Source organism: Salmo salar, chromosome ssa12 (genome assembly GCF_905237065.1).
Source record: "Salmo salar chromosome ssa12, Ssal_v3.1, whole genome shotgun sequence".
NCBI classification, from domain to species: Eukaryota; Metazoa; Chordata; class Actinopteri; order Salmoniformes; family Salmonidae; genus Salmo; species Salmo salar.
Window position 1 is genome coordinate 7747613 of NC_059453.1, and position 20102 is coordinate 7767714.

Here is a 20102-nt window from a genome sequence, read left to right on the forward strand (position 1 = left end):
CGATTGGTCTGATTAGTTACAGAAAGTCCAGGAACCACTGGAGAGGGAAAGAAATGTGTGTATGTAATTAGTGTAGAGAGCAGGGGACAGATGGTAAAGGGAGTAAAACTTCAAAGGGTTCCTAACCTTGAGGGAAAGGAACAGGCTGAGCTAGGTAGTGATAAACAGTGTGGGAAGTCAATGGGGGATGCAGGTCACCAACAGTTTGTGTGTAAATGCATGTGCCTAAGTAAGCAAGAACTATAAAATGACTGTTTTGTTATCCTGACCTCAGAACGTTCTCTGAATAAAGCTACAGAAACCTTTTGCAGAAAGCTGAGTCCTTGCCTAATTATTTAACCCATTGTCTTACAAACCTTGGGCATTAGTCAAGGTGAATTGATTATTGATTATTATCATCAAGATATTAAATTATTCTAACACTTGCTTGCAAATTGCTGTAAGTGTATACTCCGGGTTGCAATCCTTATTAAACAAATTAACCTCTGATCAAATAAGTTTTCCTGTGGCCTCTTGTGTGCATATAGGGCAGAATTCCCTTACAGACTATGCAAACAATTTGGGATTTTCAACACATTCATGTTTCTTATAAAAAGAAGTGTCTCTCCTCAACTCCTCAACTCCTCAACTCTTAGGCAAAACGTGCCGCTCTGTTCTGGGCCAGCTGCAGCTTAACTAGGTCTTTCCTTGCAGCACTGGACCACACGACTGGACAATAATCAAGATTAGACAAACTAGAGCCTGCAGAACTTGCTTTTTGGAGTGTGGTGTCAAAAAAGCAGAGCATCTCTTTATTGCGGCTAGACCTCTCCCCATCTTTAAAACCATTGAATCTATATGTTTTGACCATAACAGTTTACAATCTAAGGTAATGCCAAGTAATTTAGTCTCCTCAACTTGTTCAACAGCCACACAATTCATTACCAGATTCAGCGGAGGTCTATAATTTAAGGAATGATTTGTACCAAATACAATGCTCTTAGTTTTAGAGATATTCAGGACCAATTTATTACTGGCCACCCATTCCAAAACAGACTGCAACTCTTTGTTAAGGGTTTCAGTGACTTCATTAGCTCTGGTTGCTGATGCGTATATGGTTGAATCATCAACATACATGGACACACGTGCTTTGTTTAATGCCAGTGGCAGGTCATTGGTAAAAATAGAAAAGAGTAGAGGGCCTAGAGAGCTGCCCTGCGGTACATCACACTTTACATGTTTGACAGAGAAGCTTCCATTAAAAACGACTCTGAGTTCTAGTAGATAGATAGCTCTGAATCCACGATATGGCAGAGGTTGAAAAGCCACAGCACCTACGTTTTTTTCAACAACAGGTTATGGTCAATAATATCAAAGGCTGCACTGAAATCTAACAGTACAGCTCCCACAATCTTCTTATTATCAATTTCTCTCAACCAATCATCAGTCATTTGTGGCAGTGCAGTACATATTGAGTGCCCTTCTCTATAAGCATGCTGAAAGTCTGTTGTTAATTTGTTTACAGAGAAATAACATTGTATTTGGTCAAACACAATTTTTTCCAACAGTTGGCTAAGAGCTGGCAGCAAGCTTATAGGTCTGCTGTTAGAACCAGTAAAGGCCGCTTTACCACTCTTGGGTAGTGGAATTACTTCGGCTTCCCTCCAGGCCTGAGGCCAAAGACTTTACTCTAGGCTCAGATTAAAAATATGACAGATAGGAGTGGCTATAAAGTCAGCTGCTGTCCTCAGTAGCTTTCCATCTAAGTTGTCAATGCCAGGAGGTTTGTCAATGTATCAGCTGTCGTAGAGAGGGGACCAAAGTGCAGCGTGTTGAGTGCTCATGATGAAATTTATTTTAACTCAAAAACACTAAAGAAAATAACAAAAGTGAAAACAATCAGCTCACAGTTCTGTCAGGTACATAGACTAAACAGAATACAACTGCCCACAACACAGATGGGAAGAAAAAAAACTACTTAAGTATGATCTCCAATTAGAGACAACGAGGACCAGCTGCCTCTAATTGGAGATCATCCCCCCAAAAAGCAACATAGAAATAGAAAACTAGAACTAAACATAGATATAGAAAACATAGAAAAACACAAAACACCCCGTCACGACCTGACCTACTCTACCATAGAAAATAACATCTTACTATGGTCAGGACGTGACAGTCATTCATGATCGATAACAATTCTTCCACCTCTCCCACACTAACTTTACAAAATTCAATACTTGCACTGCTTTTCTTTCATTATGTTTTTTTACAAGTTTGTTTCCACCATTCTTTATATCATTGATCTAGGATTCATAATAAAGTTTATTATTTTGTTGAGTTTGGTCACATAATTTCTCAATGTGCAGTACGTAAGCCAGCCAGATTATTAGCCATTCCTTTTGCCCCATCTCTTTCAACCATAACATAGAAAAACACAAAACACACCGTCACGCCCTGACATAATCTACCATAGAAAATAACATCTTACTATGGTCAGGACGTGACAGTCATTCATGATCGATAACAATTCTTCCACCTCTCCCACACTAACTTTACAAAATTCAATACTTGCACTGCTTTTCTTTCATTATGTTTTTTTACAAGTTTGTTTCCACCATTCTTTATATCATTGATCTAGGATTCATAATAAAGTTTATTCTTTTTGTTGAGTTTGGTCACATCATTTCTCAATTTACAGTATGTAAGCCAGCCAGATGTGCAGCCAGACTTATTAGCCACTCCTTTTGCCCCATCTCTTTCAACCATACAGTTTTTCAATTCCTCATCAATCCATGGAGCCTTAACAGTTCAACCAGTCAGTTTCTTAACAGGTACATGTTTATCAATAATTGTTAGAAGCAATTTCATAAATTCATGAAGTGCAGCGTCTGGATACTCCTCATTAATCAAATCATACCAACAAATATTTATAACATCATCCACATAAGAGTCACAGCAGAATCTTTGTATGACCTCTTATACACTAGTTACACAGCGAAATGGAGACAGTTTAAATTCCGGAGCATTGGGTTACGAGCACATATCTTTATAGTTTATTGTTCCTGGGAGGGACTTCATTCATACAAGGACACAGGTGCAGCTGGTTAGCAACACAGGATGATACTTCCAAGAACAGGAGATTATAATAGGACAGTTTCACAAGGTTAGTCACATACTCAGTTCTGTGGACACATACAATTAAGATTTTCCATTACAAAGTCTGAACATTTTCATTTCATTAAATCATCAGTGGGCCAACAATGCAAATGTAAACAATGGAGCAAATGCATCACATCCAAATATCACTTGATTATCTGTAGTGCTGGAGGAATGACACACCCAGATAAACACACATAGAGTTTAAAAAAGGACAATTTAAACACATGGAATATGATCTACTTTATATTCAAACTGACATACTCCATATTCAATTAATGTTTTCTAATAAAAACATACAAATATATGTTTGAGTATACTTTGTACAATTCAATTTCATATGGTAAAAACAGGTAAACACATTATCGGTCAACAATATAAGACAGGAGCACTGTGTATGTTCTCTGATGAGTTTTAAGTCAATGTGATGTGAAATATCAATATACACGCTAAGAGAAGTAATTTCTCTCTCCTGTGTGGATTTTCTCATGACGTTTAAGTGATTGTTATGAGTAAAATGTTCTCAAAGAGTCTGAGCTTTTGTAAGCCTTCTCCTCTGTGTGCAGTCTCATGTGTTCTTTCAGGCTTCCTTAATGGGCAAAAGCTTTGCACCCTGGGAGGAGTGGTATGGCTTCTGTGTATTTTCTCGTGTTGGTTCAGGTTGCTTTTCTGGTAAAAACTCCTTCCACACTGGGTTAAGGCTTCTCCCTGGTGTGTATTCTCTCATGTTTTTTCAGATCCCCTGACCCGTTGAAACACTTTCCACACTGGGAGCAGTGGTAAGGCTTCTCCCCTGTGTGTATTCTCTCATGTTGTTTCAGGGCCCCTAACTGGTTAAAACATTTGCCACACTGGGAGCAGTGGTAAGGCTTCTCCCCTGTGTGTATTATCTCATGGACTTTCAGGTTCCTTATATGGTTAAATCTCTTTCCACACTGGGAGCAGTGATAAGGCTTCTCCCCTGTGTGTATTCTCTCATGAGCTTTCATGTGTCCTTTCTGGTTAAAACTCTTTCCACACTGCGAGCAGTGGTAAGGCTTCTCCCCTGTGTGTATTCTCTCATGTTGTTTCAGCTCCCATAAGAGGTTAAAATTCTTGCTGCACTGAGAGCAGTGATAAGGCTTCCCCCCTGTGTGTATTCTCTCATGTTGTTTCAGCTCCCATAAGAGGTTACAACCCTTTCCACACTGGTAACAGTGGTAAGGCTTCTCTCCTGTGTGTAATCGTTCATGTCGTTTCAGGTACCCTAACAGGTTAAAACTCTTTCCACACTGGAAGCAGTGGTAAGGCTTCTCCCCTGTGTGTATTCTCTCGTGTTGCTTCAGGTTTCCTTTATGGCTAAAACTCTTTCCGCACTGGGAGCAGTGGTAAGGCTTCTCCCCTGTGTGTATTCTCTCATGTTGTTTCAGCTCACATAAGTGGTTACAACCCTTTCCACAGTAGGAACACTGGTGTCGTCTTTCTGGTTTGGACGTCCCTGGCTCTGGTTCCTCTGAGTCTGGTCTTTCTCCTGCCAAAGACAGTGTGTTTTTTAAAATAGAGACCCGAATGAAACCTCCACATGATAAAACGGCCTTGCTACGAGGGTAAATCCTAATCAGATCCCTCAATAACCTGAGGACATTTTTAACAATCTTGGTGTGTTTTTAAAACAAATGTTGTAGAGTTTCCTGGTAATTACTGATATGTTTACATTACTTATTTTATTCATTCTGTTTACAAGTCAGAACAGTTCTAGGACACTGAAGACACAGACGTCGCTGGATTCCAATCGAGCAGGTGGTTCTAAATATATAACTTTCATAGCTGTATGATACAGAATGAGACCTACAGTTGTGGCCAAAAGTTTTCAGAATGACACATTAATTTCCACAAAGTTTGCTGCTTCAGTGTCTTTAGATATTTTTGTCAGATGTTACTATGGAACACTGAAGTATAATTACAACCATTTCATAAGTGTCAAAGGCTTTTATTGACAATGACATTAAGTTGATGCAAAGAGTCAATATTTGCAGTGTTGACCCTTCTTTTTCAAGACCTCTGCAATCCGCCCTGGCATGCTGTCAGTTCACTTCTGGGCCACATCCTGACTGATGGCAGCCCATTCTTGCATAATCAATGCTTGGAGTTTGTCAGAATTTGTGGGTTTTTGTTTGTCCACCCGCCTCTTGAGGATTGACCACAAGTTCTCAATGGGATTAAGGTCTGGGGAGATTCCTGGCCATGGACCCAAAATATTGATGTTTTGTTCCCCGAGCCACTAAGTTATCACTTTTTCCTCATGGCAAGGTGCTCCATCATGCTGGAAAAGGCATTGTTCGTCACCAAACTGTTCCTGGATGGTTGGGAGAAGTTTCTCTCGGAGGATGTGTTGGTACCATTCTTTATTCATGGCTGTGTTCTTAGGCAACATTGTGAGTGAGCCCACTACCTTGGCTGAGAAGCAACCCCACACATGAATGGTCTCAGGATGCTTTACTGTTGGCATGACACAGGACTGATGGTAGCGCTCACCTTGTCTTCTCCGGACAAGCTTTTTTCCGGATGCCCCAAACAATCGGAAAGGGGATTCATCAGAGAAAATGACTTTACTCCAGTCCTCAGCAGTCCAATCCCTGTACCTTTTGCAGAATATCAGTCTGTCCCTGATGTTTTTCCTGGAGAGAAGTGGCTTCTTTGCTGCCCTTCTTGACACCAAGCCATCCTCCAAAAGTCTTCGCCTCACTGTGCGTGCAGATGCACTCACACCTGCCTGCTGCCATTCCTGAGCAAGCTCTGTACTGGTGGTACCCCGATCCCGCAGCGGAATCAACTTTAGGAGACGGTCTTGGCACTTGCTGGACTTTCTTGGGTGCCCTGAAGCATTCTTCACAACAATTGAACCATTCTCCTTGAAGTTCTTGATGATCTGATAAATGGTTGATTTAGGTGCAATCTTACTGGCAGCAATATCCTTGCCTGTGAAGCCCTTTTTGTGCAAAGCAATGGTGACGGCACGTGTTTCCTTGCAGGTAACCATGGGTGACAGAGGAAGAACAATGATTCCAAGCACCCCCCTCCTTTTGAAGCTTCCAGTTTTGGGGGGGATTCAGTTCATTTGCATGGCAAAGAGGGACTTTGCAATTAATTAATTGCAATTAATCTGATCACTCTTCATAACATTCTGGAGTATATGCAAATTGCCATCATACAAACTGAGGCAGCAGACTTAGTGAAAATTAATATTTGTGTCATTCTCAAAACTTTTGGCCACGACTGTACACACTTCCTTAAACATAAAATAAGTAAATAAGTAATTTTAAGTGGAAATCCAAAACTTGTTTTTACGTCGAAGACACAAAGCACATCAGTAAAATCTCCCCGTTGTCGAAAGGGTTCGACACATGCTGTTTAAATGGCCCAATTTCTTATTTAGACGTTCACAGATTTTCAACATTTTGACTATCGCTGATGTCATATTTTGGGTAAAGTAAAAAATAAGGTGAAATATTTGAGATGTTCCTAAAACTGATAGTAACTACAATAAACAAAAATATAAACGCAACATGTAAAGCGTTCGATGTTTAATGAGCTGAAAAAAAAGATTGCAGAATTTTTTACATGCCTGTTAGTGAACATTTATTCTTTGCCAAGATTTACATTTACATTTATATTTAAGTCATTTAGCAGACGCTCTTATCCAGAGCGACTTACAAATTGGTGCATTCACCTTATGATATCCAGTGGAACAACCACTTTACAATAGTGCATCTAAATCTTTTAAGGGGGGGGTTAGAAGGATTACTTTATCCTATCCCAGGTATTCCTTAAAGAGGTGGGGTTTCAGGTGTCTCCGGAAGGTGGTGATTGACTCCGCTGTCCTGGTGTCGTGAGGGAGCTTGTTCCACCATTGGGGTGCCAGAGCAGCGAACAGTTTGGACTGGGCTGAGCGGGAACCGTGCTTCCTCAGAGGTAGGGGGCCAGCAGGCCAGAGGTGGATGAACGCAGTGCCCTTGTTTGGGTGTAGGGCCTGATCAGAGCCTGAAGGTATGGAGGTGCCGTTCCCCTCACAGCTCCGTAGGCAAGCACCATGGTCTTGTAGCGGATGCGAGCTTCAACTGGAAGCCAGTGGAGAGAGCGGAGGAGCGGGGTGACGTGAGAGAACTTGGGAAGGTTGAACACCAGACGGGCTGCGGCGTTCTGGATGAGTTGTAGGGGTTTAATGGCACAGGCAGGGAGCCCAGCCAACAGCGAGTTGCAGTAATCCAGACGGGAGATGACAAGTGCCTGGATTAGGACCTGCGCCGCTTCCTGTGTGAGGCAGGGTCGTACTCTGCGAATGTTGTAGAGCATGAACCTACAGGATCGGGTCACCGCCTTGATGTTAGTGGAGAACGACAGGGTGTTGTCCAGGATCACGCCAAGGTTCTTAGCACTCTGGGAGGAGGACACAAGGGAGTTGTCAACCGTGATGGCGAGATCATGGAACGGGCAGTCCTTCCCCGGGAGGAAGAGCAGCTCCGTCTTGCCGAGGTTCAGCTTGAGGTGGTGATCCGTCATCCACACTGATAGTTGAAATTGTTGTTTATATTTTGGTTCAGTATACACACACACACACACACACACACACACACACACACAGTGCATTCGTTAAGTATTCAGACCCCTTCGCCTTTTCCACATTTTGTTACGTTTCAGCCTTATTCTAAAATTGATTAAATTGTTTTTTCCCCCTCGTCAATCTAAACTCAACAAAAAAAAGAAACGTCCTCACTGTCAACTGCGTTTATTTTCAGCAAACTTAACATGTGTAAATATTTGAACATAACAAGATTCAACAACAGACATAAACTGAACAAGTTCCACAGACATGTGACTAACTGAAATGGAATAACGTGTCCCTGAACAAAGGGGGGGGGGGGGTCAAAATCAAAAGTAACAGTCAGTATCTGGTTTGGCCACCAGCTGCATTAAGTTCTGCAGTGCATCTTCTCCTCATGGACTGCACCAGATTTGCCAGTACTTGCTGTGAGATGTTACCCAGTCCTGTCTGGTCCAGTGACGGTGGGTTTGAGTCCAGAGGCGACGTTGTTACCGGTGATGTCTGGTGAGGACCTGCCTTTCAACAGGCCTACAAGCCCTCAGTCCAGCCTTTCTCAGATTATTGTGGACAGTCTGAGCACCGATGTTGGGATTGTGCGTTCCTGGTGTAACGTGGGCAGTTGTTGTTGCCATCCTGTACCTGTCCCGCAGGTGTGATGTTCGGATGTACCGATCCTGTGCAGGTGTTTTTACACGTGGTCAGCCACTGCGAGGACGATCAGCTGTCCGTCCTGTCTCCCTGTAGCGATGTCTTAGGCGTCTCACAGTACGGACATTGCAATTTATTGCCCTGGCCACATCTACAGTCCTCATGCCTCCTTGCAGCATGCCTAAGGCATGTTCACGCAGATGAGCAGGGACCCTGGGCATCTTTCTTTTGGTGTTTTTCCAGAGTCAGTAGAAAGGCCTCTTTAGAGTCCTAAGTTTTCATAACTGTAACCTTAATTGCCTACCGTCTGTAAGCTGTTTGTGTCTTAACGACCGTTCCAAGTTGTGTAGATCAGATGTTAAGGTTTTCTATGGTCTATTGTTTTCTCTCTTTTCATTGACAGAATCCTTTTTCAGTGTTATGATATTCATAACATCCATATCCACCAGTCTATCTTCATGTCAACTAACAGAACTCTGCTGGTTGTCCTGGTAACAGATACCAGATCTATTTTATTTGTTCAAACTAAACTACAACACTTACTTTGATGTGTCAAATCTGATCCTTTCTTCTCTTCTCCTCCTCTCACAGTTCCACTCAGCCCCGTTGTTTTCCTGCAGTCCACCAGCAGCACAGACAACCTCTTCATACCCAGCAGTAAGGTGCTACCGGGAGAGGCACAACACAGGGACTCCGGGAGGGAGGAAGAGCTAGCGTTGTCCTGGTAACCATAAAGAGGGGACACAGACACATATCATTATGGATGCTGATGTCACTGTTGTCATAAAGTGCTTTACAGAAACCCAGCCCAGACCCTGATAGAGCAAGCTGTATGCTAGACCAGACCAAGCTGTACCATCTGGTGTTCTGATCTGGAGAGACTCTTCTCTGACTCGTCAGCATCAGGATGTTGTTGAGGCTCCCCAGAGGATCCACAATAGTCATGTCTCTCTCCTGTGTGAACGAGAACATCAAACAAGATGGTAAACTTATGACCGTCTATTGCAACCAAGAAGGATGAATGTGTCTAAAATGGCCACTTTCATCATGATTTTGTAAAATATTGTTTGTGTTGTAAATGTAAAGGGTCATTTCCACAAAATGGGTGCCTTTTACATCCATTTGATATTTTAAGTAGAAATTATGGACCAATATTAAAAGCCTGTTATATTAGATGAGATGAACTTTAATGAAGACCACATGGAGAATGAGAATTCAATACATCGAAGTCCCAAAAATATATGTACCAATGGCAGATTGTCCCTTAAACAATTCCTACAGTACTGAACAACATATTCAAGTGTAGAACTTCAGTAGAATGCCCCTTTAAAACAACATTTCAAGAACTGCATAGTTTGTGCCCGTTTTTAAGACAGTACTCACTGGTGGTAATCCGATCTTCAGCCTCCTCCTCCTTTTTCACTTCCAAAACGTCTTCCTCCTCTTTTATTGAGATATCCTCCTCTTCCTCTTTTACTCCAAAAGGTTCTTCCTCTTCTTTCACTACATTCTCTTCTTTCAATGTTATGGCATCTTCCTCCTTTTTGATTCTGAAAGATTCTACCTCCTCCTCTTCCACATCTTCCTCTTTCACTGTAATATCATCCTCTACTTCTTTCAATGTGATAGGCTCCTCTTCCTCCTTTTTCATCCTGAAAGCTTCTTCCTCTCCTTTCATCAGAGCTTCTTTCTCCGTCGAGCTTAGAGAGCTCATGCTCCGGTCGATTAGCCTAGTGCAGTATCAATTTAACACATTTACTAATTTAACAAGCAAATTACGTCTAAATGAACTAGTAGATAAGTAAAAATAATTACATTCAAAACACTAACAGTAACAAGATTGGTCTAAAGAGCTTCAACGTTTCAGTTTTATGTTCGCTAGCAAACCACCGCGTAGGTTGACTCAGAAGCCTTTTGTCGCTGTTGAAGAAGCCTCCAGTTCCGTCCACTAGATTATACGTCACGCAAGAAGCATCACCTGAAATACTCATATCGCCATCTGCTGACTGGAGTGAGTAACGCAGATTGGAAAAATATTAATTTCTATGTTTATTCTGGCAAGCAATGTCATAAGTAGTCATTTAAAAACAACCAGATGTTATGTTTTCTCTTACTTCTTACAGCCAATACTTTACTCCAGGGCTGACCTGCCCATTAGGTAGGATTAGGTGACAGATTAAAGAGTATTCATTTTTTTGTCATAGTTATACTGAACCCACTGCCTGCAAGTCGTCGTTAAATTTGTCTAAGTGATTTGTATTTTCCTTCAAGTTTCTGAAGAGGAAACAGCCAGGAAATGTCCCTGTCTGAGTGCATTTGTCTACCACTATGTGTAGCTGTTAGCGATGATGCTAATGACAACCATCTTCTGGTTGATAGAAAAGCTTTCCCAAAAACCTTGTCAATTAAATGTTAACTACAAAGTAGTCTATGCCTACCTTGCAGAATGATATCATGATTATTTGCATCAATCCAGTTGTGATTTGTTCAGTGTAACAGTGTAGGTTCCGTCCCTCTCTTCGCCCCAACCCGGGCTCGAACCAGGGACCCTTGCACACATCAACAACTGACACCCCACGAAGCATCGTTACCCATCGCGCCACAAAAGCCGCGGCCCTTGCAACGCAAGGGGCAACCCTACTTCAAGTCTCAGAGCGAGTGACGTCACCGATTGAAACGCTATTAGCGCGCACCACCGCTAACTAACTAGCCATTTCACATCGGTTACACTCACCCCCCCTTTGACCTCCTCCTTTTCCGCAGCAACCAACGATCCGGGTCAACAGCATCAATGTAACAGTGTAGGTTCCGTCCCTCTCTTCGCCCCAACCTGGGCTCGAACCAGGGACCCTTGCACACATCAACAACTGACACCCCACAAAGCATCGTTACCCATCGCGCCACAAAAGCCGCGGCCCTTGCAACGCAAGGGGCAACCCTACTTCAAGTCTCAGAGCGGGTGACGTCACCGATTGAAACGCTATTAGCGCGCACCACCGCTAACTAACTAGCCATTTCACATCGGTTACACTCACCCCCCCTTTGACCTCCTCCTTTTCCGCAGCAACCAACGATCCGGGTCAACAGCATCAATGTAACAGTGTAGGTTCCGTCCCTCTCTTCGCCCCAACCTGGGCTCGAACCAGGGACCCTTGCACACATCAACAACTGACACCCCACGAAGCATCGTTACCCATCGCGCCACAAAAGCCGCGGCCCTTGCAACGCAAGGGGTAACCCTACTTCAAGTCTCAGAGCGAGTGACGTCACCGATTGAAACGCTATTAGCGTGCACCACCGCTAACTAACTAGCCATTTCACATCGGTTACACTCACCCCCCCTTTGACCTCCTCCTTTTCCACAGCAACCAATGATCCGGGTCACGGCACCAATGTAACAGTGTAGGTTCCGTCCCTCTCTTCGCCCCAACCCGGGCTCGAACCAGGGACCCTTGCACACATCAACAACTGACACCCACCGAAGCATCGTTACCCATCGCGCCACAAAAGCCGCGGCCCTTGCAACGCCAGGGGAAACCCTACTTCAAGTCTCAGAGCGAGTGACGTCACTGATTGAAACACTATTAGCGCGCACCACCGCTAACTAACTAGCCATTTCACATCGGTTACATATGGAACATTCATATTGGACTGTACATCTAGCTAACTGGCTACTGATCAACCTATTGTGTGTATTGAACATTCATATGGACTTGCATTTGTAAGACTTCTCACCTGTGTGCAGTTTCATGTGTTCTTTCAGCTTTCCTGAATGGTTAAATCTCTTCCACAGTGTAAGCAGTGGTAGGGCTTCTCCCCGATGTGTATTCGCTCATGAACGTTCAGGCATCGTAAATGGGTAAAACGCTTTGCGCACTGGGAGCAGTGGTAAGGCTTCTCCCCTGTGTGGATTCTCACATGACTTTTAAGCGACTGTGATGAGTAATATATCTTCCCACAGTCTAAGCATTTGTAAGATTTCTACCCTGTGTGTATTCGCTCATGAGCTTTCAGGCTTCCTTAATGGGAAAACGCTTTGCACACTGGGTGCAATGGTATGGCTTCTCCCCTGTGTGTATTCGCTCATGACCTTTAAGGGTTCGTAACAATTTGAAACTCTTTCCACACTGGGAGCAATGGTGTGGCTTCGCTCCTGTGTGTGTCCACTTATGTCTTTTCAGGCTTCCTAACTTGGTAAAACTCTTTCCAATCTGGGAGCAGAGGTGTCGTCTTGCTGGTTTGGACGTCTTTGGGTCCTCCATGTTTGATTTTCCTCCTGCCAAAGACAGTGTTAATTATTGTGTGGAAGTCCAAAACCTTCGTTTTTTTACCACATGAATATTGAAAAATATAAACATGAATATTGAAAACAAATGTTAATATTATTTTTAAATAGTTGAACATAATATACTTTATGGGTATATCAGTTTCAGGATCTCTGCTTGTGTTAAAGTTATGGGCCATTTAATACAGAGAAATTAGCAAAGTAGGACATGTAACTTAACGTTACCTAACATAACCCCGGTTCTATGATATTATAAGCCTCGTTAGGGGCGGAGTCTAGGGAGATCCAGTCAAACAACGTCAATCGAGCAATGGCCAATAGCAGACCACGCCACTTCCCTTATAAGGGACGTAGTCGCTCCCGTCTTCCATGTGTGAAAGGTAACCTGGTGAATATCATAGAATCAGGGTTCAGTTAGGTAACCTGGTGAATATCATAGAATCAGGGTTCTGTTAGGTAACCTGGTGAATATCACAGAATCAGGGTTCTGTTAGGTAACCTGGTGAATATCATAGAATCAGGGTTCAGTTAGGTAACCTGGTGAATATCACAGAATCAGGGTTCAGTTAGGTAACCTGGTGAATATCATAGAATCAGGGTTCTGTTAGGTAACCTGGTGAACATCATAGAATCAGGGTTCTGTTAGGTAACCTGGTGAATAACTCTTATCTGAGAAGTAGTTGGTGAACCAGGCGAGGCAGTCATTTGAGAAGCCAAGGATATTGAGTCTGCCGATAAGAATGCGGTGATTGACAGAGTCGAAAGCCTTGGTCAGGTCGATGAAGACGGCTGCACAGTACTGTCTTTTATCGATGGCAGTTATGATATTGTTTAGGACCTTGAGCGTGGCTGAGGTGCACCAGCTCGGAAACCAGATTGCATAGTGGAGAAGGTACAGTGGGATTCGAACTGGTCGGTGATCTGTTTGTTAACTTGGCTTTCACAGATTTTAGAAAGGTAGGGCAGGATGGATATAGGTCTATAACAGTTTGGGTCTAGAGTGTCTCCCCCTTTTGAAGAGGGGGATGACCGCAGCAGCTTTTCAATCTTTGGGGATCTCAGACGATACAAAAGAGAGGTTGAACAGGCTAGTAATAGGGGTTGCAACAATTTTGGCTGATAATTTTAGAAAGAAAGGGTCCAGATTGTCTAGCCCAGCTGACTTGTAGGGATCCAATAAATCTTAAAGTCCCAAAAATGTATGTACCAATGGCAGATTGAAACGTTCACAATTCCTACAGTACAGAATAACATATTCAAGTGTAAAACTCCAGTAGAATGCCCCTTTAAAACCCCACATTAGTTCAACAACGGCATAGTTTGTGCCCGTTTTTAAGACAGTATTCACTGCTGTTAATCTGATCTTCTGTCTCCTCCCCTTTCACTCCCAAAACGTCTTCCTCCTTCACCTTTATTGAGATAGAACCTTTTAGAGAGGAAGAGGATGCTTTCTCTTCTTTCACTGTAACACCCTCCTCTTCTTCTTCCACAGCAATGTACAGCTCCGGAGTGGCGCAGCGGTCTAAGACACTGCATCGCAGTGCAAACTGTGCTGTTACAGATGCTGGTTCAATACCTGTGCCGACCGCGAGACCCATGAGGAGATGGTAGGCTTTTGATTTCTCTCCTTCTAAAAACAGAAATAAATAACTAACTGGCCTTATTTACAAATTAGTAACAATGTCTCACCCCAGGTTCAAGAATGGCCCTTTTCTCACTCATTTCACATTATTTGAAAACTAAATCTCCAAAATATTATTTCTTAAACAAAGCGATTATTATTATTATTATTCATTTAGAATGATATAAAAGCTCCTTGGATATTGTCGTGGAAAATTGCTAGATTATGTTATAATGCTTGTATTGCATAATATGTTTATGTGATATACGTGTCTATTAGAATGTATTTGGTCAGGTCGATGTGGTCTAGTGTTGGCAGTTGCATTTCTTCCCTCAGCTGGGGCTCAGTCACTTGGGCCACAGAGAGGGGAGAGGTCAGGCTTGTCTTTCACATATCCCTGGTGCTATGCAGAATATCAGAAAGGGAAGAGGACAGGATGGAACATTGTCTTCGTATGTGAATGTATCTGTTAAACCATGTGAAGGGATGGCGTGATTAATGGGGAACCAATTACTTGTCTCCACAATGTCCCTCCTTTGGCATTGGGGGAAGGTGTATGGCAGTGTCTGGGACCATTGTATGTCCTCTCATAGATCTCACACTTATCCTGGGATAGTGTATAACCTAGAGGCTCACTACCCTCAGTGAGCTTGTCTAGGAGTGGGTCAAGAGGGGGTTTACTTGAGATGGGAGTATCTAGAGTTGACAATTGATTTATGCCATTGGATGAGATGGTGTTTTTGTGCTATGAAGTACCAGGAACAGGATTAGAACCTCGTTTTAGGGGTGTATCTTGGCTATAAAAGATCTTTGTACTTTTGTGTTGTCACTTTCAATGGTTCATTAGAAATGGCGCATCATTGAAAGTCAATGCTATTGCAAAGTTCTTATTATTAAAGATGTAGTTTAAGTATAACTCTGACTGTTGTGTGAAGTTTGTAACTCTCCTCATTTGGTAATGCAGAAATTAGCCAGCACAATATTCTCACAGATATATTATTAGCCCTGTTATTAGCAGGACAATATATATATTGGTCATGTCTCCAGAGTGGTGCACAATGGGATTGCCTTGCAGTTCTCCAGCTGTATCCACTGAATCAGCGAAAGGCGCGCAAGGTTCAAGGCAAGAGGGCACGGGATGGGTCGCAGAGCCGCGCACAGAAGACGGACCTAGCCCATGGGAAAGGGAGGAGGAAGGGGGGTGGACCCCCGCCCCACTGGGTAGCACAGAGCAACACTTTAAGGGGCATTGCATTAATAATGGCGCTGACTAAGGAAACGCTCCCGCTGTTCTTAGTGCCTGTCTGCACTTTCAAACTAAAACAATGTAACTAATAATGGCGTGAAAAATGCATCTTAGATATTAATTCAGAGGGCAGATATTATTAAATATTAAAGCATTAGACCTCTCACTAAAGGCATCAGTCAAAAGTTATACTTAAATCCAAACTGGATTTAACGAAAAATTATATGAAAAGCGCACATTTGTAAATCTCAAACTCTAAAAGCAATTGGAAAGGTAGATACAAATGATTTGTGACGTGGTTACAATAAAGAACGTAAACAAGATGCTGTGTTTTTATTTACAGTAGTGATGGACAGCTGGTGGCATTTTCAAAACAGGTTTTCAGACACTTGTAGCCCGATTAGCAGGACAACAGACTCTTTATATCCCAGCTACTGTAGGTGTGAACATCCCTCTACCTGCAATGTATTCGATGCTTAAGTACTCTTAAGTGTTACATTTCTAACTCAAAACAGCAGTACAGTATTTCTTGATCAACATCTTTATGCTTTCGTTAATAATGATAAAAATACCCTTTCAAAATGCAGATGTTTATTTAGTTATGAATCCATAACGAATTACTGTGGGAATAAATATCAATGAATGACAGAAATATTGGAACAAAGTTGTCTAATGAAGGTAAACACATTTTTGCTTACTGGAAAATAGTCTTTCAAAACACACATGGTCATGTCGTACAGCGCCATTATGGCTATTAGCAGGTAGCTGGACAAAAGACTTGCCTAGAAGGAGGATAGGGGGAGACTTCTATCATCAAATGTATTTCTTAGTCAGGTTGGCTGAATCCCAACCGGCCGTGATTGGTTGCAATTTCAGTTTAATCCACCAGAAAAATTAAATAAAATAATACAACAAAAAGTATTATGTATCACATCTGACTGTGATTGGGAGTCCCACAGGGCGGCGCAAAACTGGCCGAGCGTTTCTCTCCCTCTAAAAACAGAAATAAATGGTTTGGCCTTTATTCAGATTACAAATCGCTCACTTTAGTTTTTTTGAAAATGAAATGACCTCTAAAATATCGTTATATATTATCAAGTTGATGGCACAGTCATATAGCCGGCACCTACATAAAGCTGAGTGACTCACTCATTCATGGCTTTGGATCAAAATAAATAAGTACTAACATTCTTTCTGATAGTCTTTAATAAAGAAATGTTTTGATTATCCTGACCTAGACACCACGTACAGTATTATAAAAGCCCATTATGGGCTACTGGCAGGACAATATACCTTTACCAACACCTCTCTGATGCAGGTTCGATACCCGTGCCGGCCGTCACCGGGAGACCAATGCGGCGGCTTTTGGTTTTAAATTAGAATCCTCCAATCCTCTATGTAATTATTGGCGGAGAGTCACATCATATTTTTCAATTTACCGTAGGTGACATGAGTCTCATGAGTGTTGAGTAATGTGCTGTTTAAAGTGGTGTAGGTCTTATTTATTTAAAGAGCATACTGAAGCTAGAAGCAATAGGATTTGAAGCAAAAGCCTACAACTATTTTAGCACTGTTTTGCGCTGCTTTGAGACAAGCATGGGGACTGGTCTTGATCAATCAATTAGATTGTTTTCTCCGTTTGGGTATTGGTTAGACTACAATTATACAATTATGGTGTAGAAATGTTATGCTCTTAGTGTAACCTTTATTTAACTACGCAAGTCAGTTAAGAACAAATTCTTATTTACAAGAACAGCCTACTCCTTCCTCCCCATCGGGGAATTGAACCTCGTTCTCTGGTGTGCCCGCACGACACGGGGATTCTTTAGCTAAATAGCCAAGTACTGTAGCCTACTCCGGACCGTCACGTTGTACAGGGCCATATTTTACGTTCCATCCTAACGTAAAATATGGAATAGAAACACCATAATATGAATCAAATGAATAAAGCAAAATTTCTTGAAATCAGTCCCATTTACATTGTTCTTACAAAAAAGTTTTACATTCTCTAGTACAGCCACTATTGAAGGCTATCAAATGCTTCTCAAAGATGCCCTCTGGTGGTCAAACTAGCACTAACTAGCATTAATGGTGACAGTGGTTGACACTTAAATAACATGTCATAGTATTATGTGGCACCATGCAAGCTGTGCTGCAGTACGCTGCAACTTCTAAAGAACGAACCACTGTACTCCATATTCAATTCAAGTTTTCAAATAAAAACACATCTATTTTTGACTATACATTGTACAATTTAAATTCATAAGGTATAAACAAGTAAACACATTCTCAGTCAACAATTTAAGACACTGGGAGCACTGTGTATGTTCTCTGATGAATTTTAAGAAGTCAAGGAGAAGTAATTATTGTCTCCTGTGTGGATTCTCACATGTTTTTTCAGCTTTCCCGAATGGTTAAAACTCTTTGCACACTGGGAGCAGTGGTAAAGCTTCTCCCCTGTGTGTATACGCTCATGAGCTTTCATGTTTCCTAAGTGACTAAAATGCTTTCCACATTGGGAGCAGAGGTAAGGCTTCTCCCCTGTGTGAATTCTTACATGGCTTTTAAGTGAGTGTGATGAGTAATATGTCCTCCCACAGTCTGAGCATTTGTAAGGCTTCTCCCCTGTATGTATACGCTCATGAGCTTTGAGGGTGTCTAACCGCTTAAAACTCTTCCCACACTGGGAGCAATGGAAAGGCTTCTCCCCTGTGTGTATACGCTCATGAGCTTTGAGGGTGAGTAACCGCTTAAAACTCTTCTCACACTGGGAGCAATGGAAAGGCCTCTCCCCTGTGTGAATTCTCATGTGACTTTTAAGTGAGTGTGATAAGTAAAATGTCATCCCACATTCTGAGCATTTGTAAGGCTTCTCACCTGTGTGTATACGCTCATGAGCTTTGAGGGTGTCTAACCGCTTAAAACTCTTCCCACACTGGGAGCAATGGAAAGGCTTCTCCCCTGTGTGAATTCTCACATGACTTTTAAGTGAGTGTGATGAGTAATATGTCTTCCCACAGTGTGAGCATTTGTAAGGCTTCTCCCCTGTGTGTATACGCTCATGAGCTTTGAGGGTGTCTAACCGCTTAAAACTCTTCCCACACTGGGAGCAATGGAAAGGCTTCTCCCCTGTGTGTATACGCTCATGAGCTTTGAGGGTGTCTAACCGCTGAAAACTATTCCCACACTGGGAGCAATGGAAAGGCTTCTCCCCTGTGTGAATTCTCACATGACTTTTAAGTGAGTGTGATGAGTAATAAGTCTTCCCACAGTCTGAGCATCTGTAAGGCTTCTCCCCTGTGTGTATACGCTGATGAGCTTTGAGGGTGTCTAACCGCTTAAAACTCTTCCCACACTGGGAGCAAAGGAAAGGCTTCTCCCCTGTGTGTATACGCTCATGAGCGTTGAGAATGAGTAACCGCTTAAAACTCTTCCCACACTGGGAGCAATGGAACGGCTTCTCCCCTGTGTGTATACGCTCATGAGCTTTGAGGTTGTCTAACCGCTTAAAACTCTTCTCACACTGGGAGCAAAGGAAAGGCTTCTCCCCTGTGTGAATTCTCACATGACTTTTAAGTGAGTGTGATGAGTGAAATGTCATCCCACAGTCTGAGCATTTGTAAGGCTTCTCCCCTGTGTGTATACGCTCATGGTCTTTGAGGGTGTCTACCCGCCTAAAACTCTTCCCACACTGGGAGCAATGGAAAGGCTTCTCCCCTGTGTGTATACGCTCGTGAGCTTTGAGGGTGTCTAACCGCTTAAAACTCTTCCCACACTGGGAGCAATGGAAAGGCTTCTCCCCTGTGTGTATACGCTCATGAGCTTTGAGGGTGTCTAACCGCTTAAAACTCTTCCCACACTGGGAGCAATGGAAAGGCTTCTGCCCTGTGTGTATTCCCTCATATATTTTCAGGCTTCCTAACTTGGTAAAACTCTTTCCAATCTGGGAGCAGAGGTGTCGACTTGCTGGTGTGGACGTCTTTGGTTCCTCCAAGTTTGGTTTTCCTCCTGCCAAAGACAGAGTTTATTTTAAGACAGAGCAGAATGAAATCTCCACATGATAAAACTGCCTTGCTATGAGGTTTAAACCAAATCAGATTCCTCAATAACCTGAGGCCAGCTTTCAAACATTTCATCATTTAAAACAATCTTTGTGTGATTTTAAAACAAATGTTGTAGAGCATCCTGGTAATTACTGATATGTTTACATTACTTATTTTTTTATTCTGTTTTATAAGTCAGAACACAAAACACTAGACAGTTCTATGACACTCAAGACACAGACATCGCTGGATTCCTATCAAGCAGGTGGTTGTAAATATATAACCTTCATAGCTGTATGATACAGAATGCGACTTACACACTTCCTGAAAACCTAAAATAAGTAATTTTGTGTGGAAGACTAAAACTTGTTAATTTTTTTTTTACATTGGAGACAGACACAAAGCACATCAGTAACACCTCCCCATTGTCGATAGGGTCGACACAATGGCATTTCTTTATTTAGACGTTCACACATTTTGACTATCAATAATGTCACGATATTTTGGGTAAAGTAAAAAAGAAGGTGAAATATTTTGGGTAG

The 20102-nt window shown here is 42.3% G+C and overlaps 1 protein-coding gene and 1 pseudogene across 1 annotated transcript; both read right to left on the reverse strand.

Moving 5' to 3' along the window:
- Window positions 1–2160: 2160 nt before the first annotated feature.
- LOC106594366 (zinc finger protein 883) lies at window positions 2161–10276 on the reverse strand. The gene is made up of 4 exons (XM_014185730.2): window positions 9749–10276; window positions 9222–9319; window positions 8909–9086; window positions 2161–4645 (listed from the first exon to the last, which is right to left on the reverse strand). Exons 1-4 carry the CDS (start codon window positions 10077–10079, stop codon window positions 3831–3833), a joined length of 1422 nt encoding a protein of 473 aa, XP_014041205.2. The 5' UTR covers window positions 10080–10276; the 3' UTR covers window positions 2161–3830.
- A 5555-nt stretch (window positions 10277–15831) lies between these two features.
- The window catches only part of LOC106594299 (zinc finger protein 850-like), a 47891-nt pseudogene continuing 43620 nt past the window's right edge, over window positions 15832–20102 (reverse strand).

What these genes read in the sequence shown, in the direction of transcription:
- LOC106594366 (XM_014185730.2), bottom strand. Translation starts at nt 10,079, where the DNA reads ATGAGCTCTCTAAGCTCGACGGAGAAAGAAGCTCTGATGAAAGGAGAG. An exon ending in TGAAGATCGGATTACCACCA is followed by an intron (nt 9,320 to 9,748) that starts GTGAGTACTGTC and finishes TCGTTCACACAG; the next exon opens with GAGAGAGACATGACTATTGT. An exon ending in ATCAGATTTGACACATCAAA is followed by an intron (nt 4,646 to 8,908) that starts GTAAGTGTTGTA and finishes TGTCTTTGGCAG; the next exon opens with GAGAAAGACCAGACTCAGAG.